Here is an 18,586-nt window from a genome sequence, read left to right as displayed (position 1 = left end):
GCCTGATGTAAGGGGAGGAAATTATACTCAAACTTTCGATGAAAAGAGTAGAAAATAATTCATGACTATCTTTAATCTACACCATTCATACTTGGGCCACAAATTATTTACTTTCTATACAACAAAAGAAATACTTTCTTCTTCTCCTCAGATTTGCAAAACTCTCATCCCCTTATTGCATCAGCATGTAGTCCAGGATTTTGTCCTCTAAATTAGGTCCAGTGCTCTCTTCCTCCCATCCTCACACACAATGTTAGACTAGAGATAGAATCAATAGACACTCAAATTGAAAAAGGAGAATAGGATGTATCTCATGGTTCACAGTAATTCTGAAATCCAGCAGTTTTCATAATCTAATTCAGTCCCTAAAAAACAATCCTTTGGAGTCTTGGCTATACCCTCTGGGTTCCTGGTTCTTGCCTTCAAGTCATCCTTCCTTTTTCATTAGAAATTACCAATATTAGTATCTATGTAGCTTTCTCAACATGTTTTGTAGCAATAGAATTTTTGAAGTTCAAAGATCTCTTTTAATTTTGTAGTTTTGTACATTATCATTTCAGTCCAATCTAATATAATTACTTTTAAAAAAGCTTTTTTAAAAAAAAATTTATCGGGGGGCACCTGGGTGGCTCAGTTGTTAAGCGTCTGCCTTTGACTCGGGTCATGATTCCAGGGTCCTGGGACTGAGTCCTGCATCAGGCTCCTCGCTCAGTGGGGATCCTGCTTCTCCTTCTCCCACTGTCCCTCTCCCCACTTATTCTCTCTCCCTCTCAAATAAATAAATAAAATCTTTTAAAAAAATGTAAAAAATAATTATCAATTAATCATCCACTCTATTAGATAAAAGCCATGTTCACAAATCTCTTTTGAGATTAGTTCCTTCTTTATCTTAGGCTTCCTGTGACATTGCTGAGGAACAACAGCTTTAAAAGTCTCAGAAATATTGTCTATGGATGAGAATTTTCTTAATATGTGCCCCTTCTGGGTCTTCGCCTCCTCTACCTCTCAGACCCTAACCCATTCCTTCACTGCTTTTGCAGTCATTCCTGTCTTTCTTAAGTGTTTTCTTGGCCACCATCATCAATGGATACAGTCCATATATAGAAGGACTTCCTTTTTCTGGCACTTCTGGAGATTTGTCACCATTAGCTATCCTGGCCGCACTTTTCATTTCTTCACTACCACTTACTTGTGTTGCCTCTTTCTGTAAGGATTACCGATTACCAAGAGGCCTTGCCAGTCTCAGTTGCCTTAATCAGCCCTTACACAATTTGAAATCTGTCTCCTAATTTCCCTGGAAATGCAAGTCATAGGTTTCATTATTATTGTTTTCCTTTTTGTGGAGTTTCTAAGAGAGGAGGGAAGTTTCAGATTTAACCACCAGCCATGTCTCTACGAGATTTAGAACTGTTTTACTTTTTTATTTATTATTTTTTAAAGATTTTATTTATTTATTTATTTGTCAGAGAGAGAGAGGGAGAGTGTAAGCACAAGCGGGGGAGCGGGAGAGGAAGCAGATTCCCCCGCTCAGCAGGGAGCCCGATGCGGGACTGGATCCTAGGACCCTGGATTCATGACCTGAGCCGAAGGCAGACGCTGAGCCACCCAGGCACCCTAGAACAGATTTATTTTCAATACTCTTATATTTAAAAAAGAAGTCACCTTTAGAGGTAAATACCAGTCTGATAAGGGGTAAAATAGAACAATTTGAAATAGCCAATTTGATATTACTTTAATTTGTATGGACACAATTTATTGAGGCCACTTGGGTATCGCAAATTATAATAATATGTCAATGAAGCACCCTGTCCTTCATTTTAGTAATGAGTTCAGATGGGGGTGAAGAGTCAGAGATAAGATAAAAAAGAAAGAGGAAGAGGAGATAGTATGAGAGGAGGACACGATCTAACTTTTAGTTCATAAGATGAGTCAAAGTGACCTGAAGTCAAAGCAACTAAATTGAGAAGGCAAAGTCCAAATGGACTTCTTCATAAATATCACATTAATATTGGGAGAAAAAAAACCAGCATATTTACATTAAAAGAAGCATAAGTATGTTACAAAATCCAGTATAAAAAGTTAACTAGCTTTAAGTTAAAACAGGAGATTCTTTCTGAAATTCTCTTCAACCGGACCTTTGTATATCTGGCCCTTGTCATTCAGGTTTCAACTTAAATGTCACCTGCTGAACTCTCAACCCAAAGTAGCCCGTGAATCTCCAGCGTCAGTCTATTTTATTCCTTATAGCACTTTTTACTCTCAGATGCTTCCTTATGTATTTATTTTTTTATAATCTCTTGCTCCACTCAAATTATAAACTCCCTAAGAATGGAAACCTGCGGGACTTTTCCAATGTTATTTTCTCTGCATCTGGACAGATCCTGGTGTCTAGTTGGATCACAATAACATTCCGTTTATGGATGATAGAAATGACATAGAAATTTCAGACTGGCAGTGGTATGCCATGGAGGTTCCCCTTCTAGGTATCTCGTCACTCTTCTCTGATCTTCAGCATACTTACATGCAAATGGGACTATTCCAATCGGCTACTTCTAGTATTTAAGAAGCTAAAGACCTTATTATTTTTCTGTTGCATTTGATTATCTTATCAGCATTCATTAATTTTAAGAGTTTTTAAGTTGTTTGTTTTGTTTTCAGTGTGGTCTAGTCAGAGAGATAACTTTGTCTCCTCCTTTCCAAAGGTTTTCTGGTTTATTTTGTGTTTGGTTTACACCATTTCACTGGCTCTTTAATTAGCCAGGACCTTCCCAACATTATTGTGCAATAATGATGATGGTGGGTAATCTTCCTTTGTTCCTCAGTTTAATGGGACTATCTCTAGTAATTTAAAATAAGGTACAGCTGATTAATGATTTAAAAGCTATTCTATACCATGCTTAATGAGTAATAGATTGCATTTATCCAATGAATGTCTTTATAATGGTGAGTTTGATTGCTGGTACTTGTATTTGGTATTTTCACATCTATATAACTGAAATAAATGTACAATTTCCTTATTGTTATTCTTATCAGATTTTGATTTTAGGTATTTCACTTTCAAAATTGAAAGACTACCTTTTATCCTTTAGAGCCTCTAGAATAAATGACACAGAGCTGGTTTTGTTCTCTGAAAATCTAAAAACAAATGCTCATTAGTTAAAATAAAATATTATGTTGGCCTAGAGCCATCTTTAGAGTTGGTTTTTTTTTTTTTTGGTAACATTTCCAATTTATTCAATGGTTACTTGCATATATAGGTTGCCTATTTAAAACTGATACGATTGAAAAATGTGTATAGTACCAGAAAATTGCCCAGTTCTTCTAATTTATCAAACTGATTAAGAATTATGCATTCTTGCCTTTTATAACCATTTTTATCAAGTGATTTTGTTAGAAATAATATAGCTGTTAGGAGCACAGGTCTTGGCAAAGTCAAAGCGAGGAAGTGCTGCATTAAAATCCATCTTTGATATGTATGGAGCTTTGTGATAATAGTAAATTAATTCCGCAGCTTCAGTAACTGCATTTGTAAAAAAAAGGGAAATAAATAAACATTTTAGAATTTTGTTTTAAGGATTAACTGAAGTAATATACAAAACTCTAAGGATAGCATCTGCTACTGAGAGAGTATAAAATACATCCTAGCTATTTATCATTATAGTTATCATCATGATCATTTCCCTCTCTATTTTATTTGCGAGAAGTTTTTTCTGTTCTTTTATAGTTCTTGAATTTATTTATAATATTATTTTCCTCTTTTATAATAAATTAATTTCTGCCTTTATCTTCACTGTTTTATTTCTCCTATTTTCCTTTAGTGTGTTTTCTTTTTCTAATTTCTTTAATTAAATGCTTGGTTTATTTTCATTTTTTTCTTGTGTAATTATAAAAAATATTCCAAGGCTGTGATTTTGTCTCTGGATACCAGCTTGGCTGCATCTCATAAGAGTTAAAAGTAATATACTGATTTATTTTCTAAATAATCTATAACTTAATTTTTATTCCTTCTTGGTCTAAATGTATTTAGAAAGATTACTGCAAATTTCCCAATCGTTAGAATTTTTACTGGTTTTGTTTGTTTCTTTAGCTTTTTATTATTATTTCTTATATTATTGCATGGTGGTCAGAGAATGTATGCTGCATAATTTATGCTTTGTAGAATATATTGAAATATTTTGTGACACTATAGATGACTATTTTTTCTACATGTTACATGAATATTATATATTTTATATTTTTGTAGAGTTTATCATTAAAATATATTTATTAATTCAACCATATTATTTTTTTGAATAATTTATATTTTTTCTTGACTACTAGAAACATCAAAGACAGAGAACTGTGTTAAAGTTGTTAAAAAAACAAAATCCAATGGATTAATTTGAAGATCTAATTGGTTTTATTAAGTGATTCATGAATCAGGGAGCATCTCATCTGGCAGGTAGAGGGGAAACTCCTGGGAGTTGTACACAATGGAAAGTGCTTATAGGAGAGTGGGGCAAGAAGTTATTAGCAAAAGAAAAGATTGTTTCAGGCCAGGACACCTCTTCTGGGGAGAAGGGATCAGGAGGGTTTCTTTTTTTTTTTTTAAGATTTTATTTATTTGCGAGAGAGAGAATGAGAGACAGAGAGCATGAGAGGGAGGAGGGTCAGAGGGAGAAGCTGACTCCCTGCCGAGCAGGGAGCCCGATGTGGGACTCGATCCCGGGACTCCAGGATCATGACCTGAGCTGAAGGCAGTCGCTTAACCGACTGAGCCACCCAGGCGCCCCAGGAGGGTTTCTATCATGCAGCTAACCCCACAAGTGCTGATCAGGAAATTTAAGATTGCCTGTTAAAAGGTCACATTCCTAGAATAGGTTGAAACTGTAATTAAGTCTTGATTTGCTGTCTTGGAGGGAAATGACTTCATTTTGGGCTTGCTTTTTCTTTTTTAACAAAGTCTTCTACAGAAGTTCTGTGTCTATCCATTTTTTAAATAATGTTTTTCAATACTATTTATTTAGCACAGAAAGATTTATGACATTTTTACAACTTTATTGTAAAGTCCACATTTTCTGTATAAACAGCCTTTTGTAATCTGATTACATTTTCCTTCAAATACATGTTGGTTTTGCACTCGTATTTTCATCCCTACAATTGAACTTATGGACAATTTTTCTTGGTAAAAATAAAAGTTATGTGAAAAGAACTGAAAGATCAAAGTCCCTCATGATATATTTAGAGCAAGGTAACTGCCCTTGTTTTTTTCTGGAGGGAAAAGTCTTTGCCTGAAGAATTTTCTCCTGACATGCAGGTGATAACATGCAACATTAGCATGGAAAAGTATGAGAAAGAAGGATTTGCTCTTGACTAGTTAAGAAATAGGCTTAACAATTCACAAATTTCTTATGGGATTAGACTTTAATACCTAATAATCACCTTTGTCAAGGAAAATGTATTCGACACTGTGGGAAGTAATTGCAATTTATGGAAATGTTTTGAACCAAAGGAAAATCAAAATACCGCTACCGAGAATGGTAATATAAAGTTGGCTCACTGTGCCGGAAGGAAGACACATCTTGACCCGTGCATCCTCTGGTCTTCCTCTCAGACAAGACTGCATGTCTGGAAGAAATTCCCAGCTTTGGTTCATTACACTCCTACTTCATCATCCCAATTAAAACCCCTTTTCCACAACACTCTGGAAGAGAAATTGCAATTGATTCTCCAGGTAGCTTTTCCCTTTAACGCTTTATTACTATCTCTCCCTCTTTTTTTCTTTTTTACCTCTAATTGCTTATACAAATCCTTGCTTAATGCCTTCTCATTTGTTTTTGTTTTTTAACGATTTATTTTGTACTTGAGAGAGAGAGCGCGAGAGCACGCACGGGAGTGGGGAGGGGGCAGAGGGAGAGGGAGAGAGAGAATCTGGAGTAGACTCTGCCCTGAGCTCAGAGCCTTAGGCAGGGCTCTATCTCATGACCCCGAGATCATGACCTGAGCCGAAATAAAGAGTCGAAGCTTATCTGACTGAGCCACCCAGGTGCCCTGCTTTTTTATTTGTTTATTCTTCCTTCCCCAGTGACAGATGGTAAACTTCTAGAAGACAGGAATCTTCTTGAGTTTAGTTTGCTCTGTACTAGGCGGAGCACAGAGACATACTTCCAACTCTATCATGATGTGCCAACCATTTCCTTTTACTAACCTTATCCGTCCATACCTCTGTCTACTTTTTTTTGTTTTTTTCCTAAAAGAGCATAATAACTGATGCAAGTCCAAGTGTTAGGTAAAGAAGTGAGGTAGAAAGGTGAAAGAAGTGTTAATTTTCTTTAAAATCTTTAATTTTTGCCCACAATGATTGAAAAACTATATTTGACAAGGCCTATGATATGAATTTAATTTGAAATGTTTTTATAAATTTGCAATGGCATAGTTAATTGGGTGAGAGGGAGTAGCAGTTAGGTTAGATGTAAGTTGCCGTATCATCTCATCAAAGGAATCTAAGTAGCCTCTCGTCTCAATCTATCCATTAATTTTCATTCACGTTTCAACCACTTCATAATCTACTGATTACTGAATGAGCTATTATCAATGCAGTCTGATATTTGGGGGCCTTAAAAAGAAAATTGTCTGGAACATGCAGTACCTGGTGGAGGTTGGAAGAAAACAATGCCGAAATACACCAGCTCCATCTCAGGACATCTCGTATCCCTGAATGGTCTGTAATTAAGGACGAGTTGTGTAGGAGTGGTGCTTGTATTATGTAAACGAGGGTCCCTAATTGAATTAAGCCGTGGGGGGAGGAGAAGAAAACAAAGATCAAAGCTCAAATGACTTCAGTTCCTCTTCTTGGCTGTGACATTAATGATGAAAAGATTTCTTTGTTCTTTTGCATATTCTACCACCCCACTTAAGATGAACACACTATTGCAAAATTTGCAATTTGCCCAGAAATCCTGACTATTGCGAATGTTAAAGGAAAACTTGAACAGGTTGAGCTTTCGGAGTTTTAGAAATCTCCTCCTAATACTTCCTACGTGGAGGTTTAAGGCTGTCCACGAAAGCAGCTGATAATGCTAAGAGAAAGAAAACCCTTAAGAGTGAATACCGTTATTGGTATTCTACACATAAACTGCAGTTAGGAATAGCCTCAGGGGGCCATTTCCAGGGAAAGCCTCACCTGGTGAGGTCAGAACCTCAGGAGTTTAAAAGCAAGGGTCATGCTTCATTACAATGTGGACTGGAGGTGAGCAAACAGATCCCATCACTCTTTAGAGAAAGCTATTTCAAGACTTGCCCAAGTGCTCAGGCATAAATACACTAGCAGGAGGCCCTTTAGCAAGCATTCAGACAACTTATAGTACTATCTGAACGTGAGCCAGGCCAAACTGCTAGGGCCTGAAGTAAAAGGAAACAGTTTATAGGCTGTGGGACCTCTTACCAATCCATCTTTTTCACTGGGGAGAAAAAATGGGTCTTTTGCAGAGGTGATGAAAACCTGTATTAAAAGGTGACACAGCAGAAAAAAAAAGGAGACTAAGCCAATTGGTGGAGTATTTCAAAAACCAAGAAAAAAAAGCCAACATGATTTTAAAAGTATTTAAGTGGGTAAGGGAGCAAATGAGGAAAAATCATGGTATATTCTATAATTAGCAGTTCCAGGACAAATGACAATGACAGTAGAGAACATTTAGAAAACTCAAAAATTATGTTATCTTTAAGTAAACCTCTGCTTTTTTATAGCTATGTATATGAGAATGTTGATGAACCCTTTAGTATGGTATGAGATGTGATATTTGTAAAATTTTTAAACACAGCCAATTAAGTAGGACCATAGCTAAAGCCAGTGTTCTTGGTAAGTCTAGGAAGGAGCAGTCCAGCCAAAGCACAGCTTATGAATATGATAATTGTTCTTCTGTACTGTAAATATTAGCCTATAAATGACCGTTTGCATACTCCAACTCTTTTTCTTATCCCACAAGCCCGTGGGCACTTGCACATACATGCATACTTCAATATAGATCACGAAGGCTTATTATCATTGCCCATTACAGGTTGAAAAACTAGAATGCATGGTAATACACAGAGAGTATTATGTTAGTCATTTTTCGGAATGTGCCCACATAGGACATATCTTATTCTTTGGTATTAATATAAATGGTGTAAGAGGATTTGCTAGATGGTATGATGAGTGGAAAGAATGGAAATGTGTCACCCAGATCCCCCTATAAGAAGGGACTTATTGCCCTAACTTCTAGTAGACAGTCTCCATCTGTCAGCTCCTTCAGGGTCCGCCAAACTTTCTGTGGGCTGCTTCCTCCTAGACATGTTTTCCTTCCCCCCACCCCATCCCTACCTGATGACTGACTGAGGCAGGTATAAATATCCAGCCATTTCTGCCCAAGACAGAGCAACTCTGAAGGGCTATGTATTCACCAGAGCTCCCCTGAGCTTTTGACTAATGGTTTATTGGACTACTATGGCTGTTCAACTTCTCCCTCTGCCCAACCTTGCCTCTTCTTCTGACATATTCTAATTGTCAAATTCACTCTCAGTTCCTACTTCCAGAGAAACTAACCTGTCAATATGACCATAATAAGAGAGTTTCTAATAAATGTTCTGCACGTGGACCTTATTTTACAGATTAAGCAATTAAAGTACAAAGTGAAGAGAACCTGCTTGGAACAAATATTGAATTACATATTAGGTGTCATGGCTGTGATTTTCTAATCACCAAATTAGTCTCTCATTCATCTAATTGTAAGACTTCCCAGGGATATTCGATAAGAATGCCAATTTTGCAAGTTGTAGTTCCATTGGTTAGTGTAAATCTTGGTTTCCAGTGACGTTATCTGTATATCAAAATTAAGCATAAGGTAGCTGATGAACTAAAACAATTGGGCATATTGAATAATTGAGATTCACCATTGAGTTTCCATCTTTTTCTAAAAGATTTCTGTCTTTTACAGTTTCAGTAAAATTATGTAACTAGAGGACATCTTGGAGTTTATGTAGTTCACCCTTTTCAACTGGTATATAAGTAGAACTTGAAACTATGATCTTAGAGTTAAATAGGAAAAGTGGACAAAATACTTTGACTGGGCCACAAGTAGATAAATCCAAGGACAGCCAATGTGTTATGTGGTACTGGGGGTCAGTATGAACCATGAAAAGTTGTAAACAATCAAGGTGTAACCATCTTCATACAAATTAGCTAGTATTTGTTAACTGGTTATTGATACACATTTACTTCCTTTAATATATAAAATGAGTAATGAAACTATGTGATATATCCTGCCATTTATCTTATTTTCATATGTTTCAAACTCTTAAATTGAGGAAAAAATATCCATTTAGATTATGAATGTTTATTTAGTATCTGCTGCTATGTGCTAGGCAATATTTTAGGCCCCGGGGGTATAGTTGCAAGCAAACACACAAACTGTCTAACCTCATGGAGCTTATATTTCTGGTAGGGGAAATAACAATAATTAAGAAAGCAATTAAATAAGTAAATATAATCCATAAGGATATGCTATAATTCAAGTAAGTTTTAAGAATTAAGATGAAGTAGGATAAAAGGATAGTGACAACATAGGCTGCTCTATGTAAGATTGTAAAGTTGAGCTCTGGGAAGTTACCTGTGAACAGAGTGAATAAAGTAAGAAAATGGGTCATGCAAATATCTAGCACACAAGTATTCCAAGCAGAGTGTAAAAGCCCCGAGATGGGAAGGCGAGTGTTGTTGGAGTGCAACGAGGAAGCTGAAGTATGTAGGAAATCAACTCAGTGGGTTCCAGGAGATGGCTCGTGTGTGGACTTAGAAGCCATGGTAGGGATTTTGAATCTTCTCCTAAGTATAATGGCAAGGCATTGGTAGATTGAGGGCAGGGACATTATATAATCTGATTTTTCTTTTTAAAAGGATCACCAACAACTGTGTGGAGGTGCAACTGTAGGGAGCAGCAAGAGAAGCAAGTAGTATGGGGACCATTGCTTATTGCAGTAGCTCATTGCTCATTACTATTGCAATGGTACAGACAAATGATTATAGTGGCTTGGTGATAGCCCTGGAGGTGATAAGTTGTTGGATTTGCTAATGATTTGGATGTGGGGTGTGAGAGAAAGAGAACAATCAATAATGTCTCTCAGGGTTTGTTTTGAGCAACTAAGTGGTTGACGGTACCATTTACTGAGATAGAGGCCACTATGGCAAGAAATAAAATGGTGCCCATAAGTAAGTACTGACCTATTGCCAATGGCTCATGCACAAGATAATGAAGTTTCCAAATCTTCTCTTATCCAGTTATGGCTCTGCTTTTGGTTCTTAGTCCTTCATCATTCAGTCGGGGTTAAAACAAGCACAAAATCAGAATGTGACATGGCAGAACGCCAAATGAGGAAAAATGATCACTAGAAAGCACAAGATTGTAGGATGATGGGGAGCAAGGCTTGTGGCAGAACATTTGTGTGTGTGTGTGTGTGTTTCTTCCTGGAATGGTTACAACAAAGCAAAAGAGATGTTCTGCCCCTCTATCGGGAATATAAAAAACACAACATGAGTTCTTTAAAATTCTATAATATCCCCATTTTTTAACTGATATTTTGTTCTAAAACACAATAGGACAGAATTATGCAAATGACCTTTCTGATTGCAATTTTCATTTCTGTTTCTTAAATTATAATGCCTCACTCATGGCTATGTATTTAGTCACAAAATAGACAAATGTCAGTCACTCTCCCAATAATCCTCTTTTCCTTCAGCATTTCCTTGCTGCCTTTGGTCGAGGACTGCTTTCACTGTGACTTCATGCATGTTAGTGAAAAGGAACTTTGGTTGCAGGTATTTGAAAGATTGTGTTTACATTTAAGTTGCCTTTTAAATTTTGGTCATAGTGCTTAAAGTCTGTTTCAAGAAACGCTCATAAGGTCACAGTTATGGTTCCAACTGGATCCCCTGAGAATTTGAAGCCACACTGAACCTCAGTGCCAAGAGATTAATGTTTGAGATGTTGAAGTTGACTAATTCTACCATCTACCATACCAACCTTCATCCAGCCAGCAACAAACACCTAAAGAATAAAGTCTTTGTTAGTTCTGCTAAGATAAACGTGCATTTGCCTTGGGAAGGTTTTGCCAAAAGCAGAACATGTTAGTGAGAAGCCCTTACCAAATCATCTGATCATCACGCACATTGTCAATGATCATCATTAAGTTGGGGTTGGAGGTAAGGAACATTTGTGGTAAAGTGATACATTTCTTGGGCACAGGGAAGATTTCTAATCTCTTTTCCACATACCTCATAGACTCTTGTGTCTTGAGATTTTTTAATATACATGTTCAGAGACTAGTAGTGATAATAATAAAGCTAAACTTAATTGATGTCCTGCAGTAATATGTAGCTCCAACTAACTCTTACAAGGTGGCAACCAACCTATAGAGAAAAATCCAATCCTTAATTATTATGATATAGCTACCTTGTGATTTATCTCTGAAGACATTTCAATGGGCATTGAATTTTCAATATAGGTCAATTAATGTCATGTTAATTGCTGTTATTATGTTGCCCCAATTGACCTATTTCATATTTGCAGGACTCCAGTGAGAAGGAGGAAAAGACAACCGAATAAACCATTCCTTTTAAGCTGCTGAAATGTCCCATCTTTCTGGAATTGCATTCAGAGTAAGGATTGTGCATGAAAGAGCTTCAGGAAGTTACAAAACTCCTTTACATGGGCTGTTGGATCTGTGTACAATTTCCAGCATTACCCAGAATAAATACCAGGAGACTGGTGTGGTTTATACAAGAGTTTATAGAGAAAAAAAATCCACCCACTAGCTCCCATGCTGAGGATTACAACCAGGTCCCTGCTGCCAAGTTTTGTGTTTAGGTAAAGCATGAGAAAATCTGCCATTTTTTTAAAGTCACAAAAGAGTTTCTATAGTAAGGAGTGGTAAGAAGCTGACAGCTTTTTATGCATATAAGGCAGCTGTTCCTTCTCAGGTAATATTATTAATAAACCCTAAGGTAATGTTTGCTCTGAAATATGTCTAATTGAAATAGTTTACTCTGACCCTTGGAGAATTATGAAACTGTTTTCATCATGTTCACACACAGCAAAATAATTATGAGATGCCATATGGAAAAGCCATCATGTGGTAGATGTCTTTCTGAATCTATATTTTTGAAAGATTTCCCACAGATAAATCATATAGCTAATTTACAAAGTAGAGGTGAACAGCCCCTTTTCCACGTGGAGATTTGATGTGAAATGTTTGCAGTTCCAGAATATTAACAGGGGTGTTGACATCAGTAATTACTACAGTTATGAGACATTTTTCACAAAGTATTATGAGAGCAGTACTTGGTCATACAGGGAGAAAAAAGTGTGTGGGACTTTATACACAGCATTTGAAATATCTAGGAACCTTTAGACTCGGAGAACTGTGGGCATATTGGTGACTGAGGTACTTTTTGCCTGTAGCATAAAATCTGTCTGGAAAGTTCCAGCAGTTTCCACTGAGATAGCACATTTGGCAAGATGAGGCTGAGTGTGGTATGTAAGGACTTTCGGGAAAACTTGTCAGCTTTCACAGGGAAAGGTCCAAGTGTTTATGGGAACTATGAAGTGGTGTTGGGTGGCTCTCAAAGGGATTTGTGGGGTCATTTGGGACAGGGATTTGAAAGCTTTGTGATTGAAGCTCTTCTGAACTTATCAAAATGGTTAAAAGTCTGGCTGTGAGTCTCATGAGAGCAGACTTTCTTGTGAAATTTCTGGTATGGTACTTTCCTGCTGGGGTGAGAAAATCTTAGTAGGACAGACTTTCTCACCGTATTTTAATTCTTGAGATCCATGTCCCTGTTAAACCCAGGAAATGGAGCGTCACAGGAAACTGAGCTTTACTTTAAAACTCTGGTAAGTTAAGATTCAGATTTCTCTAGAGTTTCAATTGTTTAAATTGACTTGTCCAATTTCCTGAGCATACCCCTACCACCCCCCTCACACCCCACCAAAAAAGTGGGGTGCAAGAAAGAAAAAGCATGTAAAAGATTTTTTTTAAAGTGTCATTCAATTTTCCATAACATTGCCATTTGTCCAGATTTCTATTAAAGAAAAAAATGAAACACTGGTAAGTGAAGTATAGCCTGTTAACCCTGTGCGTTTCCTACCAGGCGCGGTCTCAGCAGCCTCTTTGACCCTCAGCACTGTCGGTTAGCAGAGGGATCTCCATTTCCAGTACCCGTGTTTGGATTTCAGAGCACTTGGTCACAGCTGAAACAAATGAGCCTTTTCTTCTCACAACAGCTCTTTTGAGGCAGACACTGGGATGCAGATTGTGAGGCTGGCCAGGCAGTGTCATCCTCACAATTAGCTAATATTTGGCACGTTGAGATCCCAGTTCCGTCCCCTTGGGTCCTTGCGGGAGCCTCCCATTTGTTGACAGCCTCATCTCACTTCAATTATCAGCGTTCAACTACCCTAGAACTTTCAAAGGAAAAACAAATTTACATAAAAACTCACGTATGTATATATGACTTACAGATATTATAAAGCTTTTAGGGAAACGCATGAAAGACACTTTTTCACTTCTTCAAATCGGTAGTTCTAACTTCAACAACAGAACGCGGGATTAAAAAAAAAAGAGTGAAATGCAAAACTGGAAACCTGACAAAACAATGAGACTGCTGTTGTTTTCTAATATATTTTAGGTCAGATTCTCGTACTTCCCATTTTTAAACAACTGCCAAGCATTTGTTTTTATATCTCCAAGACATCTGTGTTATTGGTGAGCACTATTTCTAGCTATCGACTGTCCTAAAATAAAGGTAACATTTCTGTGTGATTTATAGTCTATCATTATTATGGTGCAGCCTCTGAATGCATGAACTGGAGATTTACTGCACACTTGTGCCTTATCCCCGCCTCATGTAATAGAGGAAAGGTAAAATGTCTTGGCTTGGTGAGGGCTCCCTTCTTCAAGCAGCTGTCTTTTTTGGTGTGGCGCTTGCAGCTTGATTAAACTCCATCGAGAAGGTCAGTGACCAAAGTTTGCCTTTAACAGTTTCCCATAACATGTATTCCTCATAGGGAGCAATGCTCAGCGCAGGTTATTTCCAGTAATATTCTCAAACCAAAAGAATGGTCTTTGCAGTAAACCAACACATTCCCACTTTCTATCCTTTATCTCACACGTAAGTGATGACAGTATTTATATTTCATCTGCAGACTGGGCCAAAAACAACTGGGTTAAGGCTGTCTCTTTTTCATAAGTGTATTATACTCTTTTTTTGACCTTTCAAGACATGGGAATCTTCGGTTTCATAAGACCTCTCAGGAAGGGAATTCCCCACCCCCATGCCTCTCTGTTTCTCATCGCTTTTCCCCCTCCACAGCCAGCTGTCCGTGGGAATAATGCACTCAGTAAACACACACACACACACACACACACACACTCACCAATCTCAAACGTATTTACTGGAAATTTAGAGTATATAGCAGAAGTATAAAGAAAAGCTTTGCTATGAGATTGGATTTCCACCTTATGTCACATGCCACAAATGTTTTTTGAAGACACGATCACTAAAATTAGCTAAGTTGCAAGAAAACGTAGTAGCTAACCCTAAATGGGTGAAACTTCAGAAATGACATTTTGACACCTAATTTGTTTTTCTAAAATAGAGCAGTGATATTTCCATGTTTTCTTACCTACTCTTATTTAATGATAGTTCCTGATTTTGGATTATGTTTTATATGTGAATGGCTGATGATTATTTAGGAGTAGAAATATGAGAATATCACTAAATTGACAAAGCTCAAACCTAACGAGTACTTCTTTTACTTCCTTCAGTTGGGTACCACAGTGCTAACAAATTTTTATTTTAGATTCCATAATTTCTTTCTGGGGTCAATCGGACCACTTATTTTTCCTCCTTTTTTTCCATCTGATGAAATTTATTTGAGACCAAGGCAGCAAATTGATTATGTCCTAAAAGAGAATGTTGACTCAGGGCAATTTCTCAAGGTGTGGTAAGTGCAACTGGCCTTTGGGTAACTCAACTTCCCATTACTCTCAGAGTGTTAAAGCAAGAACCTGAATATTGCCTCAAGGTTTCCCTGTTTAGAGCCTCACTTACTTTTGTCATCTCAGAATAAGGTACAATGCTCTTTAGTAAACTGAAACAGTCAGTCAAATCAATTTGTTCTATGGGAGTATAGTTTAAATGCATATATTCCTAGAAACTCTATTTCCCCCCACTGTGGGTTAAGAACCACAAAAAGAGCTAGAATCTGACCACTCAGACGTTAACAGCAAGTGAAAAGGAGGGCTTAGAACTAAAGGATGATGTTTGGGAGGTTAGGTCTTTCCACGGATCTCTAGATTCCAGCAAGCATCTGCCACTTAAAGAAATCCATTTAGCAATCCTACAGGGATCTCACGATGAACCCATCAAAAGTGGAATGTTTAATTCTTACCTCCCAGTTATCTCTCCACCTATCGAGTGCATCTTAATAAATGATGCCATTACTAATGCAGTTGCTCAAAACAGAAACCAAGCATACTCCTTGATGCCTCCTTTCCTCAACACCTACAATGTATATAACAGCACGTCTTCTATTCTGTCCGAATCTCTTGATCCCTACCGCCAGCACCCTAGTACCCTAATTTAAACCACCACCATCTTTCACCTGAACTACTGAGATTGCTTCAGTCAGGGTCAAATGAGGAAAACAGTCAAGTAGTTGGTAGTTGGACATTAGGAGTATAAAATCTATTATAAAGTTATTAGAAAGCTGAAAAGCCAAACAAGGATGGAATACCAGCCCCAACCTTAGCTATACCAGCAAAGCGCTTCCATCCTAGGACTGGAGGGCAAAGGAAGGAGGTGCTATTAAAAGAGCTGAGGGGCCCTGGTCTCCAGGAGATGAAATCACAGTGGGAGGGGCTGCTTAGAGCCCTGATTAGAATTAGAACCAAGAAATAATGGGAGGGTTGGTGTGGTGGGCTTGATTTAGCCCTTCCCTGGGCCCCAAACTCATATCATAGCATCCCATTTACCCTACCTAGCTAGAGGGAAGTTGACAAAAGCAGCCTTGAAGATGTTGTTTGCAAAAAGCCAATTCCTAAAGAGCAGAGTAAGGGTGGGGAATGAATCTGTGAGCAAAAGTGCAAATACGTGTCAGAGTCTCACCTCTTTTGCTATGCAACATGTATTCTCCCCAACCATATATAATTTCTCCTCACACAACAACTTCATGCTTCCACCTAATATAATACAATCCAAATACACATGGAAATGCTCCCACACCTCCCCACAAAAGGGGCACATGAAATCGCATTATTCACTCTTCACTCTTGAAGTTGAAGGTCTCCAGATGACGAAATGCTTTCTTCATCAGGTCTGGATGTGTGTGGTTCTTCAAAGTATGGCCACTTCTTAATTAAAATGCAAGTTTAAAGCATCACCAACACTCTTCATATAGATAGTCAAAAAAATAAATAAATCCTCTTTCAGAAAGGATAAATATGAATAATTTGTTAATATATACATAACAAAAATGAACAGAGCTGGCATAGCCCTTATTTCTGTCTCCAATCATAAGAATGATTCCTTCATCCACCCTTGTATGTTCCTCTTGCCCTCAACCGGAATCTCAGTTGATCAGGCTTCTGTATCTTGTTGTTGACCCAAGACTTCTTTTCCAGAGTCTGAACACTTAGTGGTTCTGACTTTATTGGGTAATTGTTGTGGATTTTACAACTGGGCCTGGAATTATTAAGGTAGGAAGGGTATCCCAGTGAATTCCATCATGTTTCAGCAAACTGATGTCTTGGTGGTAAGCAGGATCAATATCCCCATCCCTTTTCGTTGGCTGATGATTAGTGGCAGGAGAAACCCAAGTTATCCAGGTATTGCTGTCAACTTATAATTCAATGGGACAATTATTGTGTCATTAATGAAAGTAGTTCTCTTTTAGAAACTAAGACCTCTAAACTTGCATAATGTGAAGTTATAGGGACAGAAGCAAAAATGATGCAAGTATAGATAATTTGATGTAATAGTGAAAACAATAATGTCTACTTGTACTTCTTTGTTCCCAAACTCTAATGTACTGGTCGTGGGAGAAACAACACCTAATACTGGCCCCTTGTTCAAAGTACCCAACACTACCAGGATGTGATCTCCCATATGACATCACAAGTGAATCATCAGTAAGCCATTCACTATTTTATGAGGTCAGTTTCCTTTGGGCATTGCAAAACAAATGACTTTCATGGTTGTAAACCCGCTGATATACTTTTAGTTGTAAAAGGCACTCCAATGTGTTGTGCAATTCTATGATTATTAACAAGGTATTTCTATAAGTTCATGGATGATAGTACTGGCAGATGTATAGAAAATCCATATACAGAATAGGTATGTGTTCTAGAGGGGATAGATGCCCCTTCAAAATTGGAGAAGTTCACTATCTTCAATCTGCTATCAGGGAGTTGTTGATCTCTTTGGGAGCGATGCTATGTCAGGTGTTAAGCATTGACCATTGGTATGTTGTGGGGATAAAGTAGAAGTGAAATCTCTGCCACTGAGCCCTCACGAAGCCTTTATTTCTGGCATGATGGTACCTTTGTACATGGACCCATTGAATAAGCACTGTAGTGTCTAGGGAAGGATGTTGCGTGATATCCATTGTATGAATTATTTTAACCCTCTGATATGAGAATGTCTTCAACAGTGGATGTCTTTCACTGAGCACTTCACATGGGATAAAACACCCTCATGCTTTGTGTCTGTCCATACTTGGTACCTCCATCTAATTTTGCCTTAGACAGTTCACACCAGTTTTCAAGTGCTGTGCTTCTAATTCCTGGCCAGCTAGCCTAATGACCAGTGACTCCCTATGAATCACTCTATTCCTCAGGCCATTTCTCTTCCCATGCAAACTAGGTAACCAGATTTATTACCCCAAATTGTGCCCACAAGAGAGACTATCCCTTTATCATATTCTTTAAGTGGGGATTCATAGTCTTTGAGCCACTTATAAGTGGGTCTGCAGTGGAACAGCAATCCATGGCTGGCTCGTACCAGTATATCATGCAGCCCAGCTGTACCCAGATCTGAGTTTTTCTTCCTCAGTCAACTGGTCATAGGAACTTCCTAATAAGTGTATTATTGTTTATGGAGTGGGTGGATTGAGAGAGGCAGAGATAGCGTGGGTACTGGAGGTAAAAATGAAATCAGTTTAATAAGTTCTTCATAGATTTTGGATACTAGCCCTTTATCTGATATGTCATTTGCAAATATCTTCTCCCATTTTGTCGGTTGTCTTTTGGTTTTGTTGACTGTTTCTTTTGCTGTGCAAAAGATTTTTATCTTGATGAAGTCCCAATAGTTCATTTTTGCCCTTGCTTCCCTTGCTTTTGGTGATGTTTCTAGGAAGAAGTGGCTGCAGCTGAAGTCGAAGAGGTTGCTGCCTGTGTTCTCCTTTAGGATTTTAATGGACTCCTGTCTCACATTTAGGTCTTTCAACCATTTTGAGTCTATTTTTGTGTGTGGTGTAAGGAAATGGTCCAGTTTCATTCTTCTGTATGTGGCTGTCCAATT

At 37.8% G+C, this 18,586-nt stretch overlaps 1 protein-coding gene across 13 annotated transcripts in view; it reads left to right on the top strand.

The window, feature by feature from the left end:
* LOC145720557 (uncharacterized) overlaps window positions 1-18,586 on the top strand; it is a 256,382-nt gene that overhangs the window by 50,891 nt on the left and 186,905 nt on the right. For 10 of the 13 annotated variants that reach the window (XM_081814491.1, XM_081814504.1, XM_081814489.1 and 7 more), the window contains exon 1: window positions 12,230-12,899. The exons of the other annotated variants lie outside the window; for them this stretch is intronic. In XM_081814491.1, the coding sequence (XP_081670617.1) occupies window positions 12,837-12,899 (63 nt within the window). In that variant the 5' untranslated portion in view covers window positions 12,230-12,836. Of the gene's footprint in view, window positions 1-12,229; window positions 12,900-18,586 lie in introns of those variants that run through there. 13 annotated transcript variants of the gene reach the window in all.

Source organism: Leptonychotes weddellii, chromosome 3, assembly GCF_054177405.1.
Source record: "Leptonychotes weddellii isolate Sample4059 chromosome 3, ASM5417740v2, whole genome shotgun sequence".
NCBI lineage: Eukaryota > Metazoa > Chordata > Mammalia > Carnivora > Phocidae > Leptonychotes > Leptonychotes weddellii.
Note: the sequence above shows the minus strand (reverse complement) of the source record. Positions and strands in the feature narration are given on the sequence as shown.